The sequence below is a fragment of the Miniopterus schreibersii genome (genome assembly GCF_964146895.1).
Source record: "Miniopterus schreibersii genome assembly, chromosome: 9".
Classification (NCBI taxonomy): domain Eukaryota; kingdom Metazoa; phylum Chordata; class Mammalia; order Chiroptera; family Miniopteridae; genus Miniopterus; species Miniopterus schreibersii.
This window is the reverse complement of record NC_138118.1, coordinates 3258015-3282353: the sequence shown is the minus strand read 5'-3', so window position 1 is coordinate 3282353 and position 24339 is coordinate 3258015. Positions and strand designations below refer to the sequence as shown.

At 44.3% G+C, this 24339-nt stretch overlaps 2 protein-coding genes across 2 annotated transcripts; both read left to right on the top strand.

Annotated features, from left to right (window-relative positions):
- Positions 1-441: 441 nt before the first annotated feature.
- LOC308562018 (GTPase IMAP family member 8-like) lies at positions 442-24237 on the top strand (the record flags this gene model as incomplete). The annotated part of the gene is given in 6 exon segments (XM_081147706.1): positions 442-499; positions 4111-5018; positions 22730-22856; positions 23352-23540; positions 23543-24105; positions 24109-24237. Coding segments are annotated over 6 exon segments (1974 nt in total).
- Positions 7860-16483, top strand: LOC308561910 (GTPase IMAP family member 7-like). The gene is given in 4 exon segments (XM_081147511.1): positions 7860-7874; positions 15421-15637; positions 15639-15879; positions 15882-16483. Coding segments are annotated over 3 exon segments (711 nt in total). The 5' UTR covers positions 7860-7874; positions 15421-15460; the 3' UTR covers positions 16175-16483.
- Positions 24238-24339: the final 102 nt, after the last annotated feature.

Sequence of the window (24339 nt, the reverse complement as noted above, 5' to 3'; positions counted from 1 at the left end):
GATCTGGAGGCAGGACAGGCTGGGGCTGGGGGAGGTCAAGGGTTACATTTTGGCCCAGTTCTGTTTGAGATGCCCACAACTTGCCCAATGGAGAAGCTGGATGGGATATAAAAGTTCAGAATTCCGAGGAAGGTCTAGGCTACAGAGGACTTACAAAGGGCATTCAAAGCAATAGTTCCCTGAATGAAGGGGGGAAGGATGCCTAGAACCAGAGCTGAGGAAGCACTTGAAACATTCATATTTGTGTGGAAAAAAACAACACTCGAGAATGAAACTGACAATGGGGAGTTGAGGAGAAGTGCTGGGAAATAGGGGAGGTGAAATCAAGTAGCAAGTTTATAGGAAAGAAGGAACTGTTGGCTGCATGAGGGTTTAACTTCAAATTACTCTCCCTTTCCCTCAAACGAGTTATGTTTCTTATCTACAGGAATTCAAACTACAATGGCAGCTGAATCCCACAGTACCAGTGTCAACGTCAGTGAATCCAATACCAGCTATGGTGAGAGAGACTCAGGCTCCCCAGGCCAGGCTGAATACTGGGGACCTGGCAGGGAGTTCTTCTGTCCTGCCTCTCAGTTCCCATCTGAGCAACAACAAAGTATTTCCAACTCCATTTCTTACTTTCTTGTCATTGACTTGTCTCTTTCTTTACTCTCAATCTTCTGCACTGTCTCCTTACTGTTAGAGTTTAGCCAATGTGGTCTGTGAAAGAATTCACACCTGAAAAAAGAGATAGATGCGGGGAGGGAGTTTATTTTACTTTCCTGCCCCTGAAGGAGGGAAAGGGCTAATGCATGCTAATCAATACAAGGGCAAAAAATAAAGGGTGGCCTAGGGTTTTAAGCAGGTACTGTTGCTAGGTGACAAGGAAAAGAGGGGTTTGGGTTGCCTTGAAGTTGGGCAGATACTAGGGAGGTTTTCTTGAAAAGTGCTTTGTTTGCTTTCCAGGCCACAGTCTGTCAGGTACCCTAGGGAGGTGTCCCATCAGTATTTTACCTAGGCCTATAAAACATGCTCAGAGCAAAAGTTATGAAGAGTGTAAAAGAAGCCTGTTGAATGGGGGGGCGGGGGGTGCTTTATAACTCAGACTCCGTGGTGTGAATTATCCCTGAGCTGTGGAAACAGAAGGGAGGGGGGGGATGCAAGAATGTAGCCTTGAGAGTAGCTTATCTTGTCTGTGGTTTGAACAGAGGGGCTGTTTGAATCAGAGGAGCCAACAATCTTGGGGTTTAATTACCAGGTGCTTCTCATAATTGTGGAAGGCCACTGCAAAGAAAAAGAGAGGCTTTTTTTCCTTCTATCATTACACTCATGATGTAGAGTAACCTCTGAGAGGAAGAGAGGTTAAAGTGTCCCGACTGAGCCCAAACTGCCAAAGTTTCTGATTTCCTACTTCCTACAATGTGGACACAGCAGAAGGGCCAGCTGTAGCCTCTCTGGGTGTTTCTCTGCCCCTCTCTTCAGCCTGACAGAGGACTGGGAAGGAGGAACGTGAGAGGAATTGAGTCTTTATTCAGGTCCTTCATTTCCCTGCTCAGGTGGCCTCACTATGACCAACAAAGTCAACAGACTGGATAATCTTTTTATTTTATTAAATTCGTTGGGGTGACCTTGATTAATAATATTGTATAAGTTTCAGGTGTACAATTCTATAACACATCATCTATGTGTTACATTGTACAAAGCCTTGTCTCCTTCCATCAACATATATTTCACCACCTTTACCCTCTCCAACCTCCTCACAACCCCTTTCACTGTGGTCACCACCATATTGATGCCTATGACTATGAGTTTGTTTATTGTTTTGTTTATTTGCTTGTTGCTTTCTATTTTATACCCCATAAGTGATTGAAATCATATGGTTCTTGGCCTTTTGTCATCTGACTTCTTTCATTTAGCATGATACTTTCAAGATCCAGCAAAAGGACAATTTTGAATTGGATAGCCCCACGGTCATGTCTGGTAGTTAGCAGGCTCTTGGGCAGGACAGGGTGACAGGGATAAAGGGGCTTTGTGTCCCTCATCAAGCAGGCTAGTCCCAGCCTCTTCATAAAGCAGTTGCAGGGTTCTGAAGAGCAGAATACAGCAAGCCACACAAAGCATGAGCACTTTCAGAGTCTACTTGCATCATGCTTCCACTGCCCTGTTGTCCAGAGCAAGTCATAAGGCCCACCCAGCTGCAAGGGGCAGAGAAACAGACTTAGCACCTTGTGGGAGGAGGTACAGATCCACATCCCAAAGAGGCATGTGCACAGAGATGGGAAGACTTGATGGCCAAATCTCCAATCTGTCAGGAAGACTTGCGTATTCTGTTAGCATTGGGAATTGTTGCAGTGTTGGAGCTGGCCTCTGGTGAATTTTCATTTCACCTCCCATGATTTTCCTACTCCTTCCCTAGTTGTAACTAATGCCCTAAGATATCTTTAGGTTGGAGTCTTCCATTGTGAAGCTAACTAAATAATAATCTGAACTTTTACCTGCAGTTTCCCTTAATCTTAGCCATCCTGTAGCCAGTGCTCTCAGCTTCTAGAAATTTACTTCTCTCATCCCAGGATTCTGCTTTTCAAATGTGCAAACTCAGCCTTAGGGATGGTTTTTCTCATCCCTGGATTAGGAACAGATTCACCATAAAGTAGGTGGGAGATGGGGAATAACTACTGATTTTATGGAAACCAGAGTGGGAGGTTCTGCTAAATCTCTCTTCTGTTTGATTGATGTTTTAAAAATCATTCCAATTTACAGAATAGAAGAGGGTATGATGGAACTAGAGGTCAGTTAGGGGACTGCTGAGGCATGGGTGGTGATGGTAGCTTTGGTTACTAGGATGGTCTTCAAAATGGAGAGAAGTGGTCAGATCTGTGGATGGAGCCAGGAGAACTTGCCAATGGGTGGGATCTGGAAAGTAAGGGGAAGACAGGAATCAAGGGAGAATGGTGATGATATCTCTGAAAAATAAAATGGAGTTTATAATCATGTCTGCAGTATTGTCAGGGTGGTGGTGTTTGCATCGACTGAAAGCAGAGACAGATGGTGGTCATACAGGACTCCTCCTGCAGGAATCAGTCTTTGTCAAGGGCTGTGCTGACAGGCTCTTCCTTCTGGGAGAAACAGGCTCTCAGATGCGGTTGTCAGTTGTCTTCCATGGTCCCAGTCTGTGCCTCACAAATCCTGAAGACTTTAGCTTCATAGACACATTAAAGAGATAAGCAGAAAATTACTGAATAGAAACAGGGAAGGAGCTATTTAGATGATTTGGTGTTAAGACACAGGTACCTTTGAAACATCAGTCAGGTGATAGGCTCTGCTGTTTTGTTCTTAACTTCCCATTGTCCTAGGAAGTGGACATGCCTATCCAAGGAACACTAAGAAAGTGTAACTCTACTGATGCTACTCTGCATGAGTTATTATTATTATTGATGTTGTTGTTGATTTATCAAGGGGTTTTATAGTAACCCCAGGGATCTGGTAATACTGGCTATACCTCTTCAACATATTAATTTAAAATAGGAAAACTTCATTCGATTTCTATGATAAGGTGGTAACTTTAAATGTAAAGTATTTTGTTTCCCATGGGTCAGAATTCCTGAGGAGATGGCTGTACATGAAATTTAAAGGAACACTTTGTCTTTCTGCCTGTGTGCCCCTTCCTCCCCTCCAAGGGTGAGATGGCTTGAATCACCGCCTACCTGGCTTCTTAATGGGGAGAAAAATGTTCCATTTTGAATATAAATTGTGGGAGGGGGATCTTCCACTGTGATGCCCTGAAGTCAGACTTTGTGTTACTTCGGTCATTAGTTTATAAGGAACAGGCACCAGCAGGGGTTCAGTTTTCTCACTTGAAGCATTTTGCGCCCTAATCTGGGGGCTCTTAGTTTCCAGAGGTCAGAGTGAGCAGCCCAAGGGACTCCTGAGAAGTGCCCAGCATTACCTGAGTCCTGCAGGAGAGAGGCCAGGCCCAGGGGTTCTACAGACCTCCTATGAGTGCAGAGGTTGCTCATGGGATAGGGCCCGAGTGGGCAATAGAGAAGGGCAATGAGGGGTGGGGGACTTAAAGAGGAAAGGGTTGGAGGTCAGTCCTAACCCTGTGACTTTTGTTTATTGATGTCCCAGGGCTTGGAAACGAACACCCTAGAGATTCACAACTGAGACTTGTCTTAGTGGGTAAGACTGGAGCAGGAAAAAGTGCCACAGGGAACAGCATCCTTGGGAAGAAAGCGTTTTATTCCAGCATTGCAGCAAAATCCATCACCAAGGTCTGTGAGAAAGGGAGCACCATGTGGAATGAGAGTGAAATTGTCGTAGTGGACACACCTGGCATTTTCGACACCGAGACACCAGATGCTGACACAGAAAAGGAGATTATTAATTGCATCATCCTGACCTCCCCGGGGCCTCATGCTGTGATCATGGTGGTTCCCCTGGGCCGGTACACAAAGGAAGAGAAACAGGCCATTGAGAAGGTACTGACAATGTTTGGACCCAAAGCCAGGAAATACATGATTCTCTTATTCACCCGGAAAGATGACTTGGATGGCATGAAGTTCGAAGATTACTTAAAGGAAGCTCCAGAAGGCATTCAGGATCTGATGAAGAAGTTCAGGGATCGCCACTGCGTGTTCGACAATAAGGCAACAGGGGCTGAGCAGGAGGCTCAGAGGGCACAGCTGCTGGACCTGGTCCAGCGCATGGTGAAGGAGAACCAGGGGGGATTCTACACTAATAAGATGTACCAAAGGGCTGAGGAGGAGATTCAGAAACAGACCCAAAAGAAACAAGAACAATACAGAGCAGAGGCGGACAGAGATGAGTGTAAGTTAAGGGCGGAGTATGAGGAGAAAATCAGGAAACTAGAGGACAAATTGGAGAAGGAAAAGAGAAAGGCAGAAATGGCGAGGAAATTGGCAGAAAGGGAGAGAGACTACGCTAGAAAGCAACAAAATGCCAGAGCTGAAGTTGAGAAGGATAACAAGATAATTGATATTATCCTGAAAATTTTGCAATATGCTGGCTTCATTCTTGTAAGCATATTCAAATTATTTTAAGCTTAATTTTTTAAAATGTCTATATTTCTTGCAAATTTTCATGTGTCCCTGCCCCGTATAACTCATTTCTAAAGTCAGAGCTCTCTGTTTCTGTCTCTCAGGCTCTCAGAACTAGGGAGTTAAGTCAAGTTCCCTGTTGGCAGTAGGTAGCGGTTTGGTTGAATGACGAGGGAAGGGACACATTCCCAATTTCTAAAAGTCCAAAGCAGAAAGTATGGATGCTCCCGATCTTCTGAACACTTTCTCAGACGCACAGAGAAAAGGAATGCAGGAACCAAGAACCATGACCCCAAGCTTTCTCTGTGTCTTCCCAGTACCTGTTTCTCCTCTGGATTCTGTCTAGATTGGCAGATAAGCTCCTCCTGTGGCTTCTACGCCTCATTGTTGCCTTTAGGACCATGCTGCTCATTTTACCCATGTGGTCAGAGAAGTCAGTTCTTTGCCTTAGATAATCTATAGATAGAGAGGCTTACCGAATTCTTCCTGGATGAACACAAATTCATTGAATTACATTTTTATGGAAGGACTGAAATTGTTCCCTGTCATCTGCCCACTGAAGAACAAAGAATTGTCTGGAAAACAGATCTCTCAGAACCCAACTAAGTGAAATGCCAGGAAGAGCCAGGAACAGAGATTCAACAGACAAGAGAACCATGTTTTGGTATATTCAGATGTTCCTGTAGAAGGTGCTTGACCAACCTCAACATAACCACTTAGCTGAAGAACGAGTTCTCTCCTTTTCATGGGAAACGAGCTGTTGCCACCGCACCTCCATCACCTCACACCTTGATTACTTACTGCTGGGGGGTCATCCCCACACTGCTGCCCCACCCACTTGAATTGTTTCCTTATTGTTGGTATAATAAAATTTTTCTATTCTCTCATATTTGTGCAAAATTGGAATTTCTTTTATCTTGGGAAATACCACTAATACTTCTAAGAGCACAGGGATGAGTTTCACTTTTTGGTAGAATGTCAAGATGATTTCCAAGCTTGGCTTGGTCTACCCCTAAGACATCTTCCAGTCATTTCCCCTGAATGTTTGAACCCTGTTCTTGTCTTCTCTGTGCACATTCTCCTTGGATTCATTCATCACGTGCTGATAAAAGTTATCTGTAACCAAGTTTTCTGAGACCTTTTGTGGGTTTTTTTGGGGAAAATGCCTTTAATATGTGAATAAAGAGTTGAAGTCTATCCCTTTTCTACCGGGTCCTCCTACCATAATAAGTTTTAGGATTTCCAAAACCACATGTCCATGTTCTACCAGTGTGTCCTGGTGGTCACATGCTACTGTCCCTGCTCTGCCATTTTGAAATTGGCTTCTCCATGCCTCACCCCGTTTTGCCCCAAATAGGACATATACCTCTCCCTTACTTCCCCAAACACACATTAGTTGAGCTTTTACATAGAATGAAAGTCAGCAAACGTTCAGGAATAAGAGAAGTATCACAGAAAGTTCATGATTCTTACGTGAATCATGAGAGCTGTGCTATCCATTTGTCTCCCAGGGCAGAAGGCAGACAGAAGGTCTTTGATTAATACCATGCATTGTGATCAATACAATAGAAGGATGAGCCATGTTCCCTTCTCTGAAGAGTGTTGGGGATTCATGCTATGCATCCCTTCCATAATAGTCAGTGATGGTTTGAACCTGATGGAAGATTTTATCCCGGACACTGAGAATCTAGAGAAAGTAAAACGAAGTCCCCTTTGAGACTGGCTTCCTTCACTTAGTATAATGACTGAGAATCACACAAGTTGCTTGTATCAATAGCTGGTCTCTTTTGCTGATGTGTAAGTTGTATTCCACCTTATGGATGAACCACAGTTTCTGTATCACTTCCTTTTTTATTTCCTCTTATGCCCCTAATTGACTCCTCTTGCCTAACTGCTCTGATGTATGCCTGTGCCTCAAGCTCATAGGTATTTTTCTCTTGTTATCTCCTTGGTTTAGCTGTAGAATGAAAAATAGTTGATACTTATATGAAACTTTGGGTTAGGAGACTGTCGCCAAGGCCGAGCCCCGGGCAAGTGGGAGGAGCTCCCCAAGAGGACCTTTCAGCGGCAGTCGAGGCTCACGGAGCACCTCGGGGTGCACACCAAGGGGTGTGCAGCCGGAGTGTGCAAAGTGCAGCCGGACCTTCCGCCGACACTCTCACCTCTCCGAGCACGAGCCTTCCCAGCGCCCCGGCTGCGGCAGGGGCGCCCTCTGGAAGGCCTCCGAGGGGGTGCACCAGCGCGGGCACCAGGCCCAGAGGCCCTTCGCCTGCGCCCCGCGGCGCCAGCTCGCCGAGCGCGGGAGAACCCACGGCGGCGGGAGGCCCTGCCGGTGCCCCGAGTGCGACAAGAGTCTCTCGGCTCAAAGGGAATTTGAAAAGCCACTTGCTCCAATCCCTCGTGTCGAGCGTGGCAAAAGCTTCAGGGCGTACATCAATGCTCTGTCTTTGTAGCACGACGTGAGGTCCCAGACTACCCGAATCCATCAGCTGGGATTAAGGGCGCTCCAGGAATCATAGTGTCTAAACAGAAAGGAGAGGTGCCACCTCTGTCTGGTATGTTCCTGTAGGTGTTAGTCTCTCGGTGAGTCCGTGGTTCCTTTGCGCCACGAGAAAGACCCTGTTCTCTAACCTGCGCCCAAGTGCGTGGGCTGGACGTCGGTGCAGGTTCGCGCTCCTCGGGCGGCTCCCGTAGGCGGCGTTCGCTCCTCCCGGCCGCGGGGGGCGCTGTGGCGGGCGAAGCGTCGGCCGGCCGCGAGTCCCAGCGTGCACAGCGCCAGGGCTGGGCCTGCGCGTCGGGGCGGAGCCGCGAAGGGTCATGGCCGAGCTAGTTCCGGTAAGAGGGGCGCCCCCTCCCCCCGCGCGGACGCCCAGGGTCGGGGCGGGTCTTCTGTTTCGGGTTTGGGGGGCGGGTGGGGTGGCGCGAGGCTCTGAGGGCGGGCTCGGCCGGGGCCTGACAGCCGAGCGCGCGCCGGGCCCGGGCCGGGGGTTCGGGGGGCTCGGGGGCGCCGGGGCGGGCTCGGGGAGGCCCGGGGCGGCGAGCGGGCCGCAGCTGCGCCAGCTTCCGAGGCTGGACTGAGACGGAGCGTTTTCGAAGGTTGAGGAGCCTGCGCAGCGCGGCAGGGGTGCGGCGTCGGGGCGGAGGGAGGAGGCGGCGGGCGCGCCCGGCGGAGAGACCCGCGCGGCGTCGCTTTAGCGGTCGGTGGAGACCGCGGTTCAGAGGGGTGGCCGTTGTGTTCACTACGTTTCGCTTCGTGCGCTTTTACGTTGAGCGTTTCCGCTGCCTCCGAAACGAGGTCCTGAGGCCATTGGTCTGAAAGCGCCGTCAACCGTCTCCAGGAAAGACGTAGTTCCGGGGTTAAAGGTGGAAGAGACGGGGCGCATGCGCAGAGGGAGTGACGAGTAGACGGGGGACGCGCCGGCCCCACCGACGGGAAGACTGAGCGGCAGGTGCGATGCTCTTCTTCCAAGTTCAGGTGTGAGTTTTAACTGCGGTTTCACCAAAACGGCGGCGAGGTTTCTAGGGATTTAGATGAACAGAGTCTGAATTTCATTTGGAAAAAGGTGGAACGTGATTCTTTAAAAAAAAAAAAAAAGCAAAGGAGGAGGAATTAGCCCAGAAGGTAGTCGGATTTACTCTACATCTGTAGGATTCATACTGTGCTGTTTTGTGTGGAGAGAGACAGACACAGAGCGGTGGAAACCGGAAGAGCACCGGAAGCGAATTGTATGGGATTGAGCGTCTCCCTACCTCCCCCCCCCCCCGCCCCCCGCAAATTCAAGCCTCTGCTGGGACCTCAGACGGTGACCCTGCTTAGAAAGGAGGGTGTTTGCAGATGTAACAGGATGAGATCATTCTGCAGTGGGGTCGGTTCTCAGGCCAGCATGACTTTATAAGAAGAGACGCAGGGACCAGACACACCAGGGGGAAGGCCATGCGCCGGCAGAGAGGGGAGCGATGCAGCCCTAAGCCAACCTGCACCAAGGATGCACAGCCACCACCGCAAACGAGGGGAAAGGCCAGGAACAGAGCCTCCCTTAGAGCCTGCAGACAGAGCATGGCCCTGCTGACACCCTAGTTTCAGGCTAGCCCCCAGAACTGAGAGAGAATAAGTTTTCATTGTTTTAAGCCATCCAGCTGGTGGTACTTTGTTACAGCAGCCCCTAGGAAACTAATACAGAGACCTTCAAAAGCAGTGTTTGGGAACAGTTGACTTTTCCATTTGGGAAAAAAGAAAAATTGAGGTAATCACTACTATATACCATTTAAAAAATTAACATTCGGTGTAAATTAAAAATATAAATGTAAAAAGTGAAACTACAACCTTTTGGAAGAAAATGTGGAATATCTTTGTAACCTCAGTGTAGAAGAAGATTTCTTAAAACACAGACAGCAAAATAACCTAAGAAAAGATTGCTATATTTACATCACAATAAAAAATTTATGTATAAGACAGCATAAGTAAAATTAAAAGATTTAGGCACACTAGGAGAAAGCATTTGCAACCTAATGTAGTCAACAATGTACAGATTATATAAACAAATCCTAAAAGTGGAAGAACAGGTGACCCAGTAAAAATACGGGCAAAGGATATGCACAGGCAATTCGCAGAACTGAAAGCAGTGAGTGGGCAATGGTTAAAAGAATGGGTAAAAAATTGTGACATTCAGACAGTGAAACTCTGTACAAATAGAAAATAAATCAGTTCTCTAAATATCCACAGAGCTCAGAATATTGAATGAAAAATACAAGTTGCAGTATCATAAAGCATTTTTGCATAAAAGACAAAGCAGTAGTATATATTATTTATAGATATGTATGAGTATTAAAACATGAACTGAAAAGTTAACACATTCATCATACTGTTTGTGTCTTGGAAAGGGGGAGAATAGGACTGAGTGTAAGAACAAGACTGAAGGAGGGACGAAGGGGACTTGAGCTTCATCTGTCGCTCCATTTTATTAAAGGGAAATTTGAAGGAAAAAATGTTAAAATCAATGGTAAATACAAGGATGCTTGTTATGATCTGTGATTTTCTGGATCTTGTAAACGTCTGAAGAAGTCATAAACGAAGGCTTTTTGAGCATTTTTGAAAAACATTTATTTAAAAGTAAGGAATTTGCCCGGCCAGTGTGGTTCAGTGGTTGAGCATTGACCTAGGATCCAGGAGGTCACCAGTTCGATTCCCGTCAGGGCACATGCTCAGGTTGCAGGCTGATTCCCACTAGGGGACGTGCAGGAGGCATCCTATCAATGACTCTCTCATCATTGATGTTTCTCTCCCTCTCCCTCTCTCCCTCCCTCCCTCTCTCAGAAGTCAATAAAAACATTAAAAAATAAAAGTAGAGAATTTACCACCAAGAAGAGGAGAATAAGTATTTAACACAGAAATAAAAACATACATTCAGTTCTGCTGTAGTACATCATACACATTTCTAAACAGCACCAGGCAGAACCATGCAATGGAAACCACTTAAGCACACAACACTCAAAAAGTTTGTCAGTGGTAGCCCTGGCCTGGTGGCTCAGTTGGCTGGAGTGTCGACCCGATATGCCAGGGTTGTGGGTTCCATCCCCTTTCAAGGCACATTGAACAGTCAGCCAGTGGATACATGAATGGGTGTAGCAACAAATCAGTGTTTGTCTCTCCTTCTCTCTCTAAAGTCAATAACTTAAAAAAAAAAAAAATGCCAATGAGATGCTAAAAAGAAAAGATAGGAGCCCTGGTGGCTGGTAGCTCAGTTGGTTAGAGCATCCTCCTCTGGTCAGGGCACGTACAAGAAGCAGCCAATGAATGTATAAGTAAGTGGAACAACAAATCAATGTTTTCCTCTCTCTCCCTCCCATTTTCCCTCTCAAACTTTAAAAGCCCTCGCTGGTATGGCTCAGTTTGTTGGGCGTCACCCACCACTGAAAGGTCGCCAGTTCCATTCCTGGTTAGGACACATGCCCGGGTTTCGGACTTGATCCTCAGCGTGGGGCGTGCAGGAGGCAGCCAATCAGTGACTCTCATCATTGATGTTTTTATCTCTCTCTCCTCCTCTTGTCTCTCTGAAGTCAATAAAAAAATACTTTTTTAAAAAGTTACAATAGCTCTGGCTGGTTTGGCTCAGTGGTTAGAGTGTTAGCCCATGGAGTGAAGGGTCTTGAATTTGATTCCAGTCAAGGGCATGTACCACTGTTGCAGTCTCAACCCCTGGGCCCCAGTCAGGGCAGATACCGAGGCAACCAATTGATGTGTCTCTCTCACATCAATACTTCTCTCTCCCTCTGTCTCCCTTCCACTCCCTCTGTAAAGCAATAGAAAAAATGTCTTTGGTGAGGGTTAAAAAATAATAGTTATAATAATAAAGTTAGCTTCCTTGCAGGCTAATATGGTTGAATAAATGAGATGTACAAAAAATTTATCAGGTGTTTGGTCAGGAATACTTGTGGTTATAGTACATAGAGATTAAATTTTTTTATTGCAGAAAAATTTTAACTTATTCAAAGATAAAGAGAATAGTACAAGAAACCTAGAGCAGCTTCCACAATTACTAACTGATGCCAACCTTCTTTCACCTGTATACTCGCCCTCCCCACCTGCCCACATTATTTTGAAGCAAATTGGACATTGTTTCAGTTTATCAGTAAATATTTGAAACAATTTTTTAAATATTAACAATAATCAAACTTCACAAAGCAAGTAGAATTTTTTAAAAAGTTACCAGTTGTGTCCATATTTTACTGATTTTCTCATAAAATTTTAAAAATGTTTGAATTCAGATCCAAATATGACCCATAAATCAGATTGTTTGATTTCTTTTAAATTTAACTTAATATATAGGTTTCCACCTTCCCTGTTTCTGGGAAGTTTCTCTATAGGACAAAGGGCAAGTCTTATGTCCACAGAACAGAACGTGTACACTGTGTCCATTCCATCCTCATGGCATCATTTCACCTGCTCTTCTAGCTCCAGGGTTTGGTGTGAAGTTATATTTAAGGAGTGGCTTCATCAGACTCAGGTTTAACTGGTTTTTAGTGGGAACACTTCATAGGCACAGTGGTCACCTTCCATCAGAAGGCACATGATGTTTGGTTGTCTGTGACGTTAATTGACATTAATGATTGCCTTAGCTTCATTAAGGGTCACAAATGATAATACTCAAATATAAAAAGGAAAACAAGATAAATGCTCGATTCTTTCCCTGTGTTTGTCAATGTTCAGAACAAGGAGATGCTCTCCTAGCAGACTCCAAGGGATCAATTGACTACTTTTAAGAAGGCAACAGGGTAGAAGGGGTCAGTGGGGAAAAAGGGGTACATCTGCAATTCTTTCAACAATAAAGATAAATTTAAAAAAGAAGGCATTGTTGTGAACTCATGGATTTCAACATATTTGATACATCTTGATTCACTGGAATTATGATTGATGTTCAAATTGGCCCATTGTTATCCATTTAGATTTGAAGTTGGCTTTTAAGTCTTTTTGATAAGATCCTAGTGATTATTGAGAGCATCCTGGCTTTGTAGTTGATGAGAGTGTAGGCTCCACTCAAACATTTCCTGCCTAGACCTAAAATCAGTACTTTAATCTTAGAGCCCTAATTTTTGGTGGGAAGTGGCATTTGAAGACCATACTTGGACACTAAGGGTACTTATTCACTGAGTTTATTATCTCTGTGCCTTTTCAATGGACTTCAAAACCACCACACACACACAGCCCTAAGATTATGATTTTTGAAAACAGTTTGAGATTTTTTTTCAGGTTTTGGATTTTTTTCTTTTTTGACCTTAAGATATATCCCTCTAGAGATGGACAGTGAAATTACTGCGTTTTCAAGTCTCTGGTACCAATTTCTTATGTGGTTCATCCATCACACAAAATACAATTAGATTTGTTTATTGGCTTTTGATTTTAGCATCCTAAAACATAACTTTTGTTGTATAATTATTTCAATTACCTACCTGGTTTCAAGATCAAATCTATGAAATCTAAGTGTATCCAAGACGTCCAGTTTCCAGCTTCTGTCCCTGTGACCTTCACCCTGCTTCTCCCATCCCCATACCATTACCTTTTCGTTGGTTTAGTTTCTAGAGTATTCTGCTATTGCCTTTTCATATATATAAAAAATATATGTACAGTGTTATATATGTAGTTCATATTCATTCTTATTAGAGAAATGGTAAGTAAACTCTATTTTCTTCATTTTGTCTTTTTTTCACCTGATGACATATCCTGGAGATCTCTCCACACTGGTCTAGACAGACACATCTCATCCCTTTTCACAGCTGGACAGCACTTCACTGTGTGACTATACCTTAGTTTATCCAACCAGTCCCTGCTTATGGCCATTTGATAGGTTTTTGGTCTTTTGGTATTAAGATGATGATGCAATAAATAAGTAGCCTCATGCATCATATTTTTTGTACTTTTCAGTGTAATTTAGGGATAAGTCCTGACACTGGGGACAGACAATCAAGGGGAAAATGTGTAGGTACTTTTGCAGGAAGCGCTGACTTCCTTGTAGGGTGTGGACTGGTTTTCCTTCTCAGCAGCCACGCAGGAGAGGACCTGCTCCCCTCAGCCCTTTACCAACAGATTCTGCCAGCGAACATTTACCCTTTTGCCAAACCTGGAGAAGAGAAATAGTATCTCACTCAGAAATAGAGCTGTAGTTTTAATTTATTTTACTTATTTTATTTTGTGTGTTTTGATTTCTTTTTTTCTATTATGAGTGTATGTTAATGCCTTTTCATATATTCAGGGCACATTTAAATTTCGTTTTCTCAATGTTTATTCCCATCTCTTGCTCCATTTTCTATCCAGTTGTTGGCCTTTTGTTTTTTTTTAATAACAGGAAAATTCACTCCCTTTATGCAAGTTGGAAAATGCTTCTTTCCCTAGTTTCACATTTGTGCATTAATTTGTGTATGGTGGCTTTGTCCCATATTACCTGTGAGATTTTTATGGGATCACACTTATTCGTCCTTTTCCTCACCCCATTTCAAATCTTAGAAGTATTTTCCCTACACCCAGCTTACAAAGAATTTATCCATGTTTGTTCTATTTATATGGATAAGATTTTTACATTTAAACTTGTAATCCATTTGGAATTTGAATGGCATGAGGCAATGGATGCAGCTTCACCCTTTTCTATATGGTTTTAGTTATCTCAGAGCTGCTTTATTAGTCCATCTTTCTCCCCATTGATGTGAGATGGTGCCGTCCTGAATGTAACTGTAACACAATGGAATGGAATATAAATGAACACGGTAGGATTAATTTGGTCTGTTTCTAAATTTTCCATTTTTGTTTCACTGGTCTCTCTATTCTGCACAAACATCACACTGTTTTGTTTTGTTTTTTAATATTATTGATTTCAGAGAGAGGAAGGGGGGAGAGAGAGAGAGAGAGAAAGAAACATCAATGATGAGTCATTGATAGGCTGCCTCTCCTATGCCTCCTGCTGGGGATCGAGCTTAACAGCTGGGGCGTGTGTCCTGACCAGGAATCAAACCAATATCTCCTGGATCCTAGGTCAGTACTCAAGCTCTGAGCCACACTGGCCAGACCACACTGCTTTAGTTATAGAAACTACGATGCTTGGCTCCTGGGAGAGCCACCCTCCCTCCTTGTTCTTTTTCTTGCTGGTGCCGAACAACTTTCTTTTTTCTTCATTCAAATGAACTTTATAACCCGTTACAGTTTATAACCCACTATTTAACTGTATAACCCACTATTTGTCACCTGCATAAAAACAAAGATGGTAACAAAAATTTGACTTTATAGTTATATAAAATCATGTGAGAGAAGTATTAATTCCAATTTTATGAAATTCTTTAAACCTGAGTCAGGATTGAATTTGGTCAAATGTCTTTTCTTCATCTAGGTAAGTTTCCTCTCCATCTATTAATGGGATGTAACAACCAATTTTCTCATATCGAAACATCCTAGTACTTCTGAAATATATCACACAATCATGGTGTATTATTTTTTAGTGTCTAATAATTTATTTAGGATTTTTGTATTAATATTTCCAAATGAGACACATATGTAGCTTGACTTATTGGTAAAATCTATGTTAGCTTTACATCAATATTACATTTGATTCCTATAAAAAGTGAAAGCTTTCATCTTTTTTATTGCATCAGGAATAGCTCACATAGCATGGAGATGACCAGATCTTTAAAGGTTGAAGTGAGTTCCCCTGGGACAGCACCTCGGCCTTGGACTCTTTTGTAGGAAACTCAACTTTATTATCATCTCTCTGCCCTTCCGGGGATCAGCATGAATAATAGACCATTACAAATTTCCAGGGAGGAAAATAATAAAAGAGGGTTGGGAATGGTCCCCAATTAGCTAAGTTTGCCCTTTCCCCCTCTCCTTCCCTTCACTAAGGTCCTGTGAGTACCTGCACCCCAGAGCCTCTTGATAGAACATGGATGGCCTTGAGGACAACACCCTGAGGATTGTTCCGGTGGAAAAAACTGGAAGTGGGGAAAGTGCGACAGCAAACACCATCCTTGGGAGAAAACAATTTGAGTCTAAAATTGCTCCCCATGCTGTTACCAAGAAATGCCAGGCAGCATCGCAGGATTGGAAGGGGAAGAAGATTTCTTGTTGTGGACACCCCAGGGCTCTTTGACACCAAAGAGAAACTGCTGACCACCTGTGAGGAAATGAGCCAGTGTGTCATTGCCTCCTGCCCTGGGCCTCATGCCATCATCCTGGTTCTGCAACTGGGCCACTACACTGAGGAAGAGCAGAGAACAGTTGCATTGATCAAGGCCACCTTTGGGGAGCCGGCCATGAAACACATGATCATCTTGTTCACTCGCAAAGATAATTTGGAGGACCAGACAGTGAGTATCTAGCAGAGGCAGAAGCGAACCTACAAAACATCATCAAGGAGTGTGGGAACCGCTGCTTTGCCTTCGATAACAGGAAAAATGCAGGCGAAGCTGTGAAGGAAGCTCAAGTGCAGGAGCTGGTGGAGCTGATAGAGGAAATGGTGCTGAAGAACAGAGGGGTTCACTTCTCTGATCCCATCTACAAGGACACACAGGAAAGGCTGAAACATCAGGCGGAGGAATTGAAGAAACAGTATGCTGATAAATTACAGAGGGAAGTTAAAGTAATAGAAGGAATATGATCAGGGAAAAATATCGCAGCAACAAAAGGAGGGGAAGATAAAATTCCTAAGGGCAAATTATGATAAAAATGTTAAAAAAATAAAGGAAGAAACAGAGAGAAATATATTTGAAGATGGTGTACATCACATTCGGAAGATCCTTTCTAACATATGGCTTAGCTTTTGGAAATGATGTAAGTTGTTGTTTCTTAACCTACAATGATGTGTTAATGTGAATGATTGTATTTTCCAAAGATGGCTATAGTAGTATCTTCTGTCCCACCCATTGTTCTTGCATTCTGAACTTGTTTTTCCTTCTGTAGAGTTATGGGACCTGTGTCTCCTACCTTGAGACTCGATGGACTTTGGGACTGCCTTGACAAATAGTGGATGGTTGTGACTTCTAACGTGAGATAGGGAGAATGCCTCCTTGCTCTCTGGGGTACATGCCCTTGGAAATTGGCCACCATGTTGGGAGGAAGCCCAAGTTGCCCATCGAGAGGCCACGTGAAGAGGACTGGAAGTCACTGGCCCACTCCCCTGGCTGGTATTTCATCTGCCAGAAGAACCAACTTGGCAGCCACACAAATGAGATAATACAGAAGCCAATTCTCCAGCTGCCTGCTTAGCCACCTCAGATGAAGCTGCAGACAGCAAATATGAGCCTTCCCCACTGTGCTCCCCAACCCCCAGATTGCAGGTTGATGAGAAAAATAAATGATTGTTGCTGCTTTAAACCACTAGTCTTTGGGATGTTTTGTTATGTAGTGATAGCTAACCAGAAGCATCCTCCCAGCTCATTTCCCATCAAACCCACAATGCCAACAAACAGAAGAAATTACAAAATTGGCATAATCAGGCAATGACATATTATGTATAGTTCAATTAAGGAAAATTTGAATGAGAAACACTGCCTGCGTCCTGTGTTAGCACCACTGGTGATGTATGTTATTTCAGTCCACATCTCTGAGCACTTTGTTAGTGAAGCAGCAGACTTCTCCAGCATGATGGTTCTGTGGTCCCTATGAAGCAGGATAGCGAGAAGCTAGGAAGGTTCCTGAGCAAGTGGAATGGGGAGACTGAGATAAAAAACAACGCCAAACAGTGGGCAGGTATCAGCCAGTTTGTGAATAGCAAGACCTTATCTTCCCCAACCAAGGGCACTTGCGAGCAAGTAGTTTATACTTCCTCTAACCGGAGAATATATAGCTCAAATCACCCTGGTCTGGGAAGTAGAACACAAAAACCCAATTAAAGCCATTTGTGCCAGCTCAACCCAAGGACAGATGAAGTCAGGGAACAAATCACAAAAACCCCACTATAGCCAGACATACCTAAGTTAAAAGTAAAACAGACAAAGAATAATCCAAAACTCCTCTATATGCTTATTTTGATGCATCAGCATATAAAAAATGCACCTGGAAAGCTGATGAATATTGTGGTGAAACCGTCCCCTAAGATTCTCCCCACAGGATATATCCTATGAATCCTAAAACACTAATCAGAGAGAATATATGCACCCCTATGTTCATAACAGCACAATTTACAATAGCTAAGATCTGGAAAGAGCCCAAATGCCCTTCAGTAGGTGAGTGGGTAAAAAAGCTGTGGGACATTTACACCATGGAATACTATGCAGCTGTAAAGAAGAAGGACTTCATATCCTTTGTGACAGCATGGAGGGACCTGGGGAATATTATGCTAAGTGAAATAAACCAGACAGAGAAAGACAAAGATCACATGATCTCACTTACATGTGGAATCTAAAGAACTTAATAAACTCATGAACAACACAGATTCAGTGACATGAAAGCGTGGATCAGACTAACGAATCTCAGAGGGAAGGTGGGACAAGGTGGGAGGAGGTGGGAGAGATTAACCAAAGAATTTATATGCATATATGCAAGACATGTGGACACAGACAGTAGTGTGGTGAAGGCTTGGGGAGGGGAGTGGGTGCTGGGTGGAAGGGGTCAATGAGGAAAAAGGGGGACATCTGTGATGTTTTGAAAAATAAAAGTAAAAAAAAGGTTGAAACATTAAAAAAAACCTAAAAAACTAAAGAAAATAAAAATCACAAATAAATAAACACACACAAGGATAAAAGCCCTCAAAACAAAAACAATGTGTACATGCTCTAGAGCAGACCCATGCACCTTCCCTGGCATAAATTTTTTATTTCTTCCTAAACTCTAAGGGTCCCAACAAGACTTGCAACCAGGTGTGCAGTGGGCAGCGGCAGCTCAACCCGGGCTCACCCCCTGATCCTGTCTCCAAAGGCCCCCTTTTTCTTTGACTTTTCAGTGAGCTAAAGCCCCACCTGGGCTCATTTCTTTCCTATAACATTTCTAGTGGGCCAAAGCAGAGCACCATCTAGGCTGTCTCCTGTTGTTTCTTCCACCCTAAGCCCTTCCTTTGTTTCACTGTCCAGAGCTTTAATAAACAGACTCTCAAAATCACCTGGACTCATGTTGTGAAATCTTACCTGCACCAAGTCAAGAACCCACACACAACAGGGGGGGAGGGGGAAGGGGAAACCTGTGATACTTCCAACATTAAAGATTTTTTTAAAAAAAATGAATGGGCACATTACAGGCTGGGTTGAGGCAGACCCTTTCCAGACTGGTCCCCGTCCAGTAACACATGGATGCCCGGATATTGCTAAATTCTCTTACTGTTTTTCTCTCTTTTCTTTTTTAGGTACCAGCCTAAAATGTCCCTGACTGTAACATAAATATCTCTTCCGTGCCAAATATTTTTCCTTTGCCTCTGTAGATCCACACTTTGCCTTCCTTCACTCCAACTCTTTGCCCCAGGAGGTTGATCTGTGTGGATCACATTGTTACCAAACTCAAGGGGTTCTCTGTGTGGGGTGTTGTATTCAAGAAGGAGACATGCTTATCACAGGGTATTTTTATTGACCTGCAGCAAGTTAAGGAGACAAAGGATTCATATCCAAAGTTCTGTCTTCCCAAAGGGAGGCTTAATGATGGTTTATATACACTATTTGGTCAATGACATGTTGATTTCTTCTTTGCAGTTGACAGTTGTCCAGTTGAGTTCTTGTACAGCTCATCCAGTTACAGCTGGTCTGCAAAATAATGTTGAGTTCTTGTCAAGCTCATCCTGTTTACACCTGGTCTGCTACATTTTAATATTTAGCAAGAATAGCATTTAATAAGAATGGCCCAGACCTTGAGACCGTTGTCCTGTCTTAACAGCATCAGTGGGATCTCTGGCTCTCTGACTTCTGCTTGGCTTCTGCCAATGGGAAGTCCAAGCAGGAGATGTCTTTAAGGTTGAAAAGCAAGGTCGGGGTATTTGTCCTCTGACCTCTCTCCCTGCCAGGTCATCTCTGATTTGCTGCAATCCTAAACCAAACATCACACCTTCTCTAGCCAACTGTCCTTCTGGGTTCCAGTTCTCATTCACTCCCTTAGGGTTACGGTGCAACTTCCTCCCTGTTACCAGCTGTCTCCCTTGTTACTGGCATACCCTGTTTCCACATCTTGTAGGAAACCCTTCAACTTTATTTTCCCCCAGTACCTATTTAGAGTGGCCCATCTCTGCTGCTAGAATCCTCATCAAGAAATCTTAACGATACCCACTTTCTTTTCTCTTTCCTATATACCCTGATCTTTATTATAGTTTCTTTTCAAAATTCCCTCCAGTGATTCTGACACCAGAATATTTCTCCTGACAGTTGAAATTATTGTCCAAGCAGAATGTTTTGTGTTCATACCTGATGCATCTGCTAATGTATCATCTTTGCTAAGTCTCATGAGAATACATGTCAATGCCCTGAGTGCAGCCCAGGGGACTCGCTAAATCAATGGTTTGGATCACAGGGGCTTGGGTGGAAAATGTTTTCCTTGATTTTGGGAATTGTTGTCTTAACCTGTGTTTTCTCTTGCATATGACTGTATTGTTGCTATGGCATCTGAGAGAGCAGCCACCAAACGAGCCACCTTCGGGCTAGTGAAGATCTCTTGCTGTCCTCTCAGGGCACTTTGCAGAAGAAGGAGTCAGGGGGCATCTGAAATTGTGAAAGCTGGTCACCAGTGATGGAATATTGGTGATAGATGGGACAAGTGTCTCAAGTCTATTCAGTTCTTACTAAATGCTAAAATGTGGCACAGCATTTTGCATAGGAGCTCTAATGGGATGAACTAGACCTGAACCACCATAGATGAGTTTAGCCAGCTACAAAGAAGAAATCAACATGTAACTAAGCAAACTGTGTATATCAGCCATGGCTAAGCCTCCCTTAGGAGAGGCAGAGCTTTGTTAATTATTCCCTCGTCTCCTTCACTTGTCACAAGTAATAATACAACTTTTTCTTCCACCTAGAAGAATGTGTTCCTTTGAACCCATTATGGTCTATTAACCTGGGGAAGGTCATGGAGAAGATGTGACCTCCAGCTGGCCCAAAAGCTGGACCTGTGTATATAAGCTAAGAACTGCTCTAGAAGCAGCAGCTGTCTGCTGTGAGATAGAGAAACAGGAAGTGGGTGGGAATACCCAGTACCTAGCATTCCCTCCTCAGAAGTGTGCTGTGTGCACTTTGCCTGCAGCTTTAGTGATATAAACAGGAAAAACAAGAGCATGAGACTGTTGTTACGTTTATCCTGACTTAGCACAGCTAGAGCTCCGAGGCTTAACAAGGCAGCAGACCCTTCAGAAAATTTTATGCTAGGACAGCAATTTTCATCTCATTGCACACAGAAACTAATTACAGAAGATATATTTTTGCAAATCTGACAAAAAAGAATAGGTATAATTTTGTTGTTGTTATTGTTAATCCTCACTGGAGGATATTTTTCCACTGATTTTTAGAGTGTGGAAAGGAGGGGATGACAGGAAGAAAGTGAAAGAGAGAGAAACATTGATGTGAGAGAGACACATCCATTGGTTGCCTGCTGCACACATCCTGATGGGGCCAGGGATCAAACCTGCAACCCAGGTATGTGCCCTTCACCTGCAACCACTCCTGTGTCCCTCTGGTTCTGGGGCTGAGGCTCTAATCACTGAACAATATTAGCCAGGGCAAAATGTGTATAATTTTGATTCATTCACAGTGGACAGCTATTGTTATGTTAGCTGTTGTCATTTATTTGACCATCTAGGGGAAAAGAGGTCAAGGCCCCTACTAAATAGTCAGTATTGCATGTTTTAAATTTTTTTGCATCATACTGGTTGAAAGTTGCTGTGCTAGAAAAATGATTTTTTTCTGATCTCCCTTTTCTGAGAACAGCCCAACTCCTGCAGCTATCCTATCCTTCATTATCGTGACAGAAATGCATTGTCTTTTTTCTTCCCCTAAATCATCCCTCCTTTAAATGTTTTCTCTCAGGACAAGGCTTTGGACTTGAACTGAAACATGGGCTTTTCCTGAGGCTTGAGCTGAATGTCTTCAAGAAGGAACTGAACCCCCAGCTCTCCTGGGTCTCCAGTGTGCTGACTAGATCTTGAGACTGTTAACACCATAATCACATGAGCTAATTCCTTATAATAAATCGTGAGCCAATTCTTTATAATAAATAAATATTCTTTATAATAAAGAGATCTCTTTATATATGTGTAAACACACACACATTCTGTGTGATTATTTTGCAGCAAACATACTTTGAAAGAGGGACATAAGCATGTGATTTTTAAAGAAACATTTCCTGCTTTCCTGTAAACTGAGAAAATGAAAGTACTCATGCATTGTGTGAACAGTGCATTGCTTTAGCATCCCCTGGTTTGCTTCAAGTTATTTATAGGTGTTTGCAAGTACAAAGTGAGTTAGGAGATTAGCATGGAAATGGCTCCTCAATGGAGAATTAGTTTTAGGAGTCTGAACTGGAGGTGCCCTCAGGCCTTGCCAACTCCTAAGTGGACATCTGCTGTTTATTTTCTTCCTGTTTTTGTTCCAGAAGACAATGGAAGGGCCTCCGAAGACCAGATATGGAACTATGGCTGAAGTTAAGAAAGCCTCCAAGTTCTCAAGAGGCCCCAGCCCCTCACCTCAAACACAGCAACAGACCCAGTGATTTTAATCTGAGGAAGAAAAAGACAGCTCCCTTATTCTTTACCACCCCCCCACCACCCCCCGTCATCACACCCCCACCCGACCCCCACAGTGCCATGCTCTCGGTGCACATGATGTGTGGGAAACAGGAAATGAAACTTCAAGTCAAAAATTGGAGGATTTGAACTCAATTGTGGACAAAACTTCTCTTTCCTTATCTGCTCTCAGCTGGAAACTGGAAAAGTTCCCAGAGAGATTTAGTAATCTTGTTTTTGCTACAAAACATCCCAGAAAACTGCAGGAAGGAAGAACCAACACAGAGTAGAAGGAATAAAATAATAGACTTTAGGAGGCTACAATGAACTCGGAATCCATTTGGGCTCATAAGACTCCAGAACTCCTCGGGTTCTCACCCTCTTCATCCCTTGAGGGTTTTAGCTCTTGGCTCAGGGTCCCCCCCCCCCCAACACCACTTTTCTTAACTTCCTGTAATTCAATCAACCAAGGAGATGATCTTTCCAACACAGGTCCTTCTAGTGCTCTAATCCTCCACTCCTCTTCAGCCACCCATCCTCACTCATCTCCCAGACTCTGCCCTTGACGTCAACTACGACCTTCCTGTCGTCTCAGTTCCAAGCGTCCAACTCCCCACCCACAGAGCAGAGACCAGGGACCCTCAGCTGGCCCTTGGTGGGAGGTCACAGCTGACACTTCCTTTGCTCCCAAGGTTCCGGTGGATGTGTTGAGCACTTCTACACGGGTGTGCCTGGGAATTTGTGGGTGAGAAAGAGGTGGTAGTATTTTCCCAGGTGTGACTTCTCATCTTCTGCCCCCCTGTAATCAAATTTATTCATCATGAAACTGGCCTAGGCACCATCCCTAGAAAAAACAACACAGGGACCACTTTTTCTTCAGAAAAACGGTACCTGCCCTGGTCTAGATGAAGGGCTTGGAGCATTTTCCTCAGTGTAGCAGTCGTTACTCTTGCCTGTGGGTCCAAAGTGGGCTTCCTATGTGGACTTCCTGTGACCCAAGAACCTCATAATGTTGGCAAACATTGTACATATTTAGACGTGACTGTTTCCCAGGAGGGAGGTCCATGGCTTTCATGAGATACTATGAGGGTCCATAACTGAAAAATCTTGAGCATCACTATCATAGTAAGACACACAATTTTCTTTTCAGGAATAGCAGAAGGTAACCAGTTAGCAGCAGCATCCTCACTGAGGCTGGTCCTGGTGGGCACATCTGGCTGTGGGAAAAGTGCCACTGGGAACAGCCTCCTCTGCCAGCGGGTATTTGAGTCCAAGCTGGGGGCCCAGGATGTGACCAGGACGTGCCAGGAGGCCTCAGGCACGTGGAATGGGAAGAACATCAGGTGGTTGACACACCATCCATCTTTGAGGCAAAGGCCCAGGACCAAGACCTGTACAAGAACATCGGGGATTGCTACCTGTTCTTATCCCCAGGGCCCCATATGCTGCTGATGGTGACAAAGCGCGGCGGCTTCACTGCCCAGGACACGGTGGCAGTGAGGAGGGTGAAGGAGATCTTTGGGGCAGAAGCCATGAGACATGCGGTAGTCCTGTTCAACCACAAGGAAGACTTAGGGGGCGACTCCTTGGGTGACTATGTAGTCAACACGGACAACCACAGCCTGCGGAGCCTGGTCCAGGAGTGCGGGAGGAGGTACTGTGGCTTCAACAACAAGGCCACTGGGGAGGAGCAGAGGGAGCAGCTGGAGGAGCTGATGGCTGTGGTGGAGAGCCTGGAGAGGGAGCACCAGGGCGCCTACTACACAAATGACCTCTTCTTCGATGCACAGCTGCTCCTGGGATGTGGGGGTGGCACCCGCGGAGAAGAGCACAGGCGCTACCTGGCCAAGGTGCAAGCTCACGTTGAAAAGCAAAGGCGAGACCTGCAGGAGGCCTGGAGATACTGAGTGTCCAAGGCCGTCCACAGAGTCAAAAATTGGATGCTTTCTCACATTGGGCTATCTGCTTTTCTTGTGACATACATTTTGATTTTCCTTGCCATTTTAATTAACTTGTGTATTACTAATGGTCGCTGAGCATTTTCAGGTGGCTTCTACAATCAGCTTTTATTTTTCAGACTCACCATCTCTGTCTACGTAAGATACTCGATTTGATTTTTTTCTTTCTTTTTTATAAAT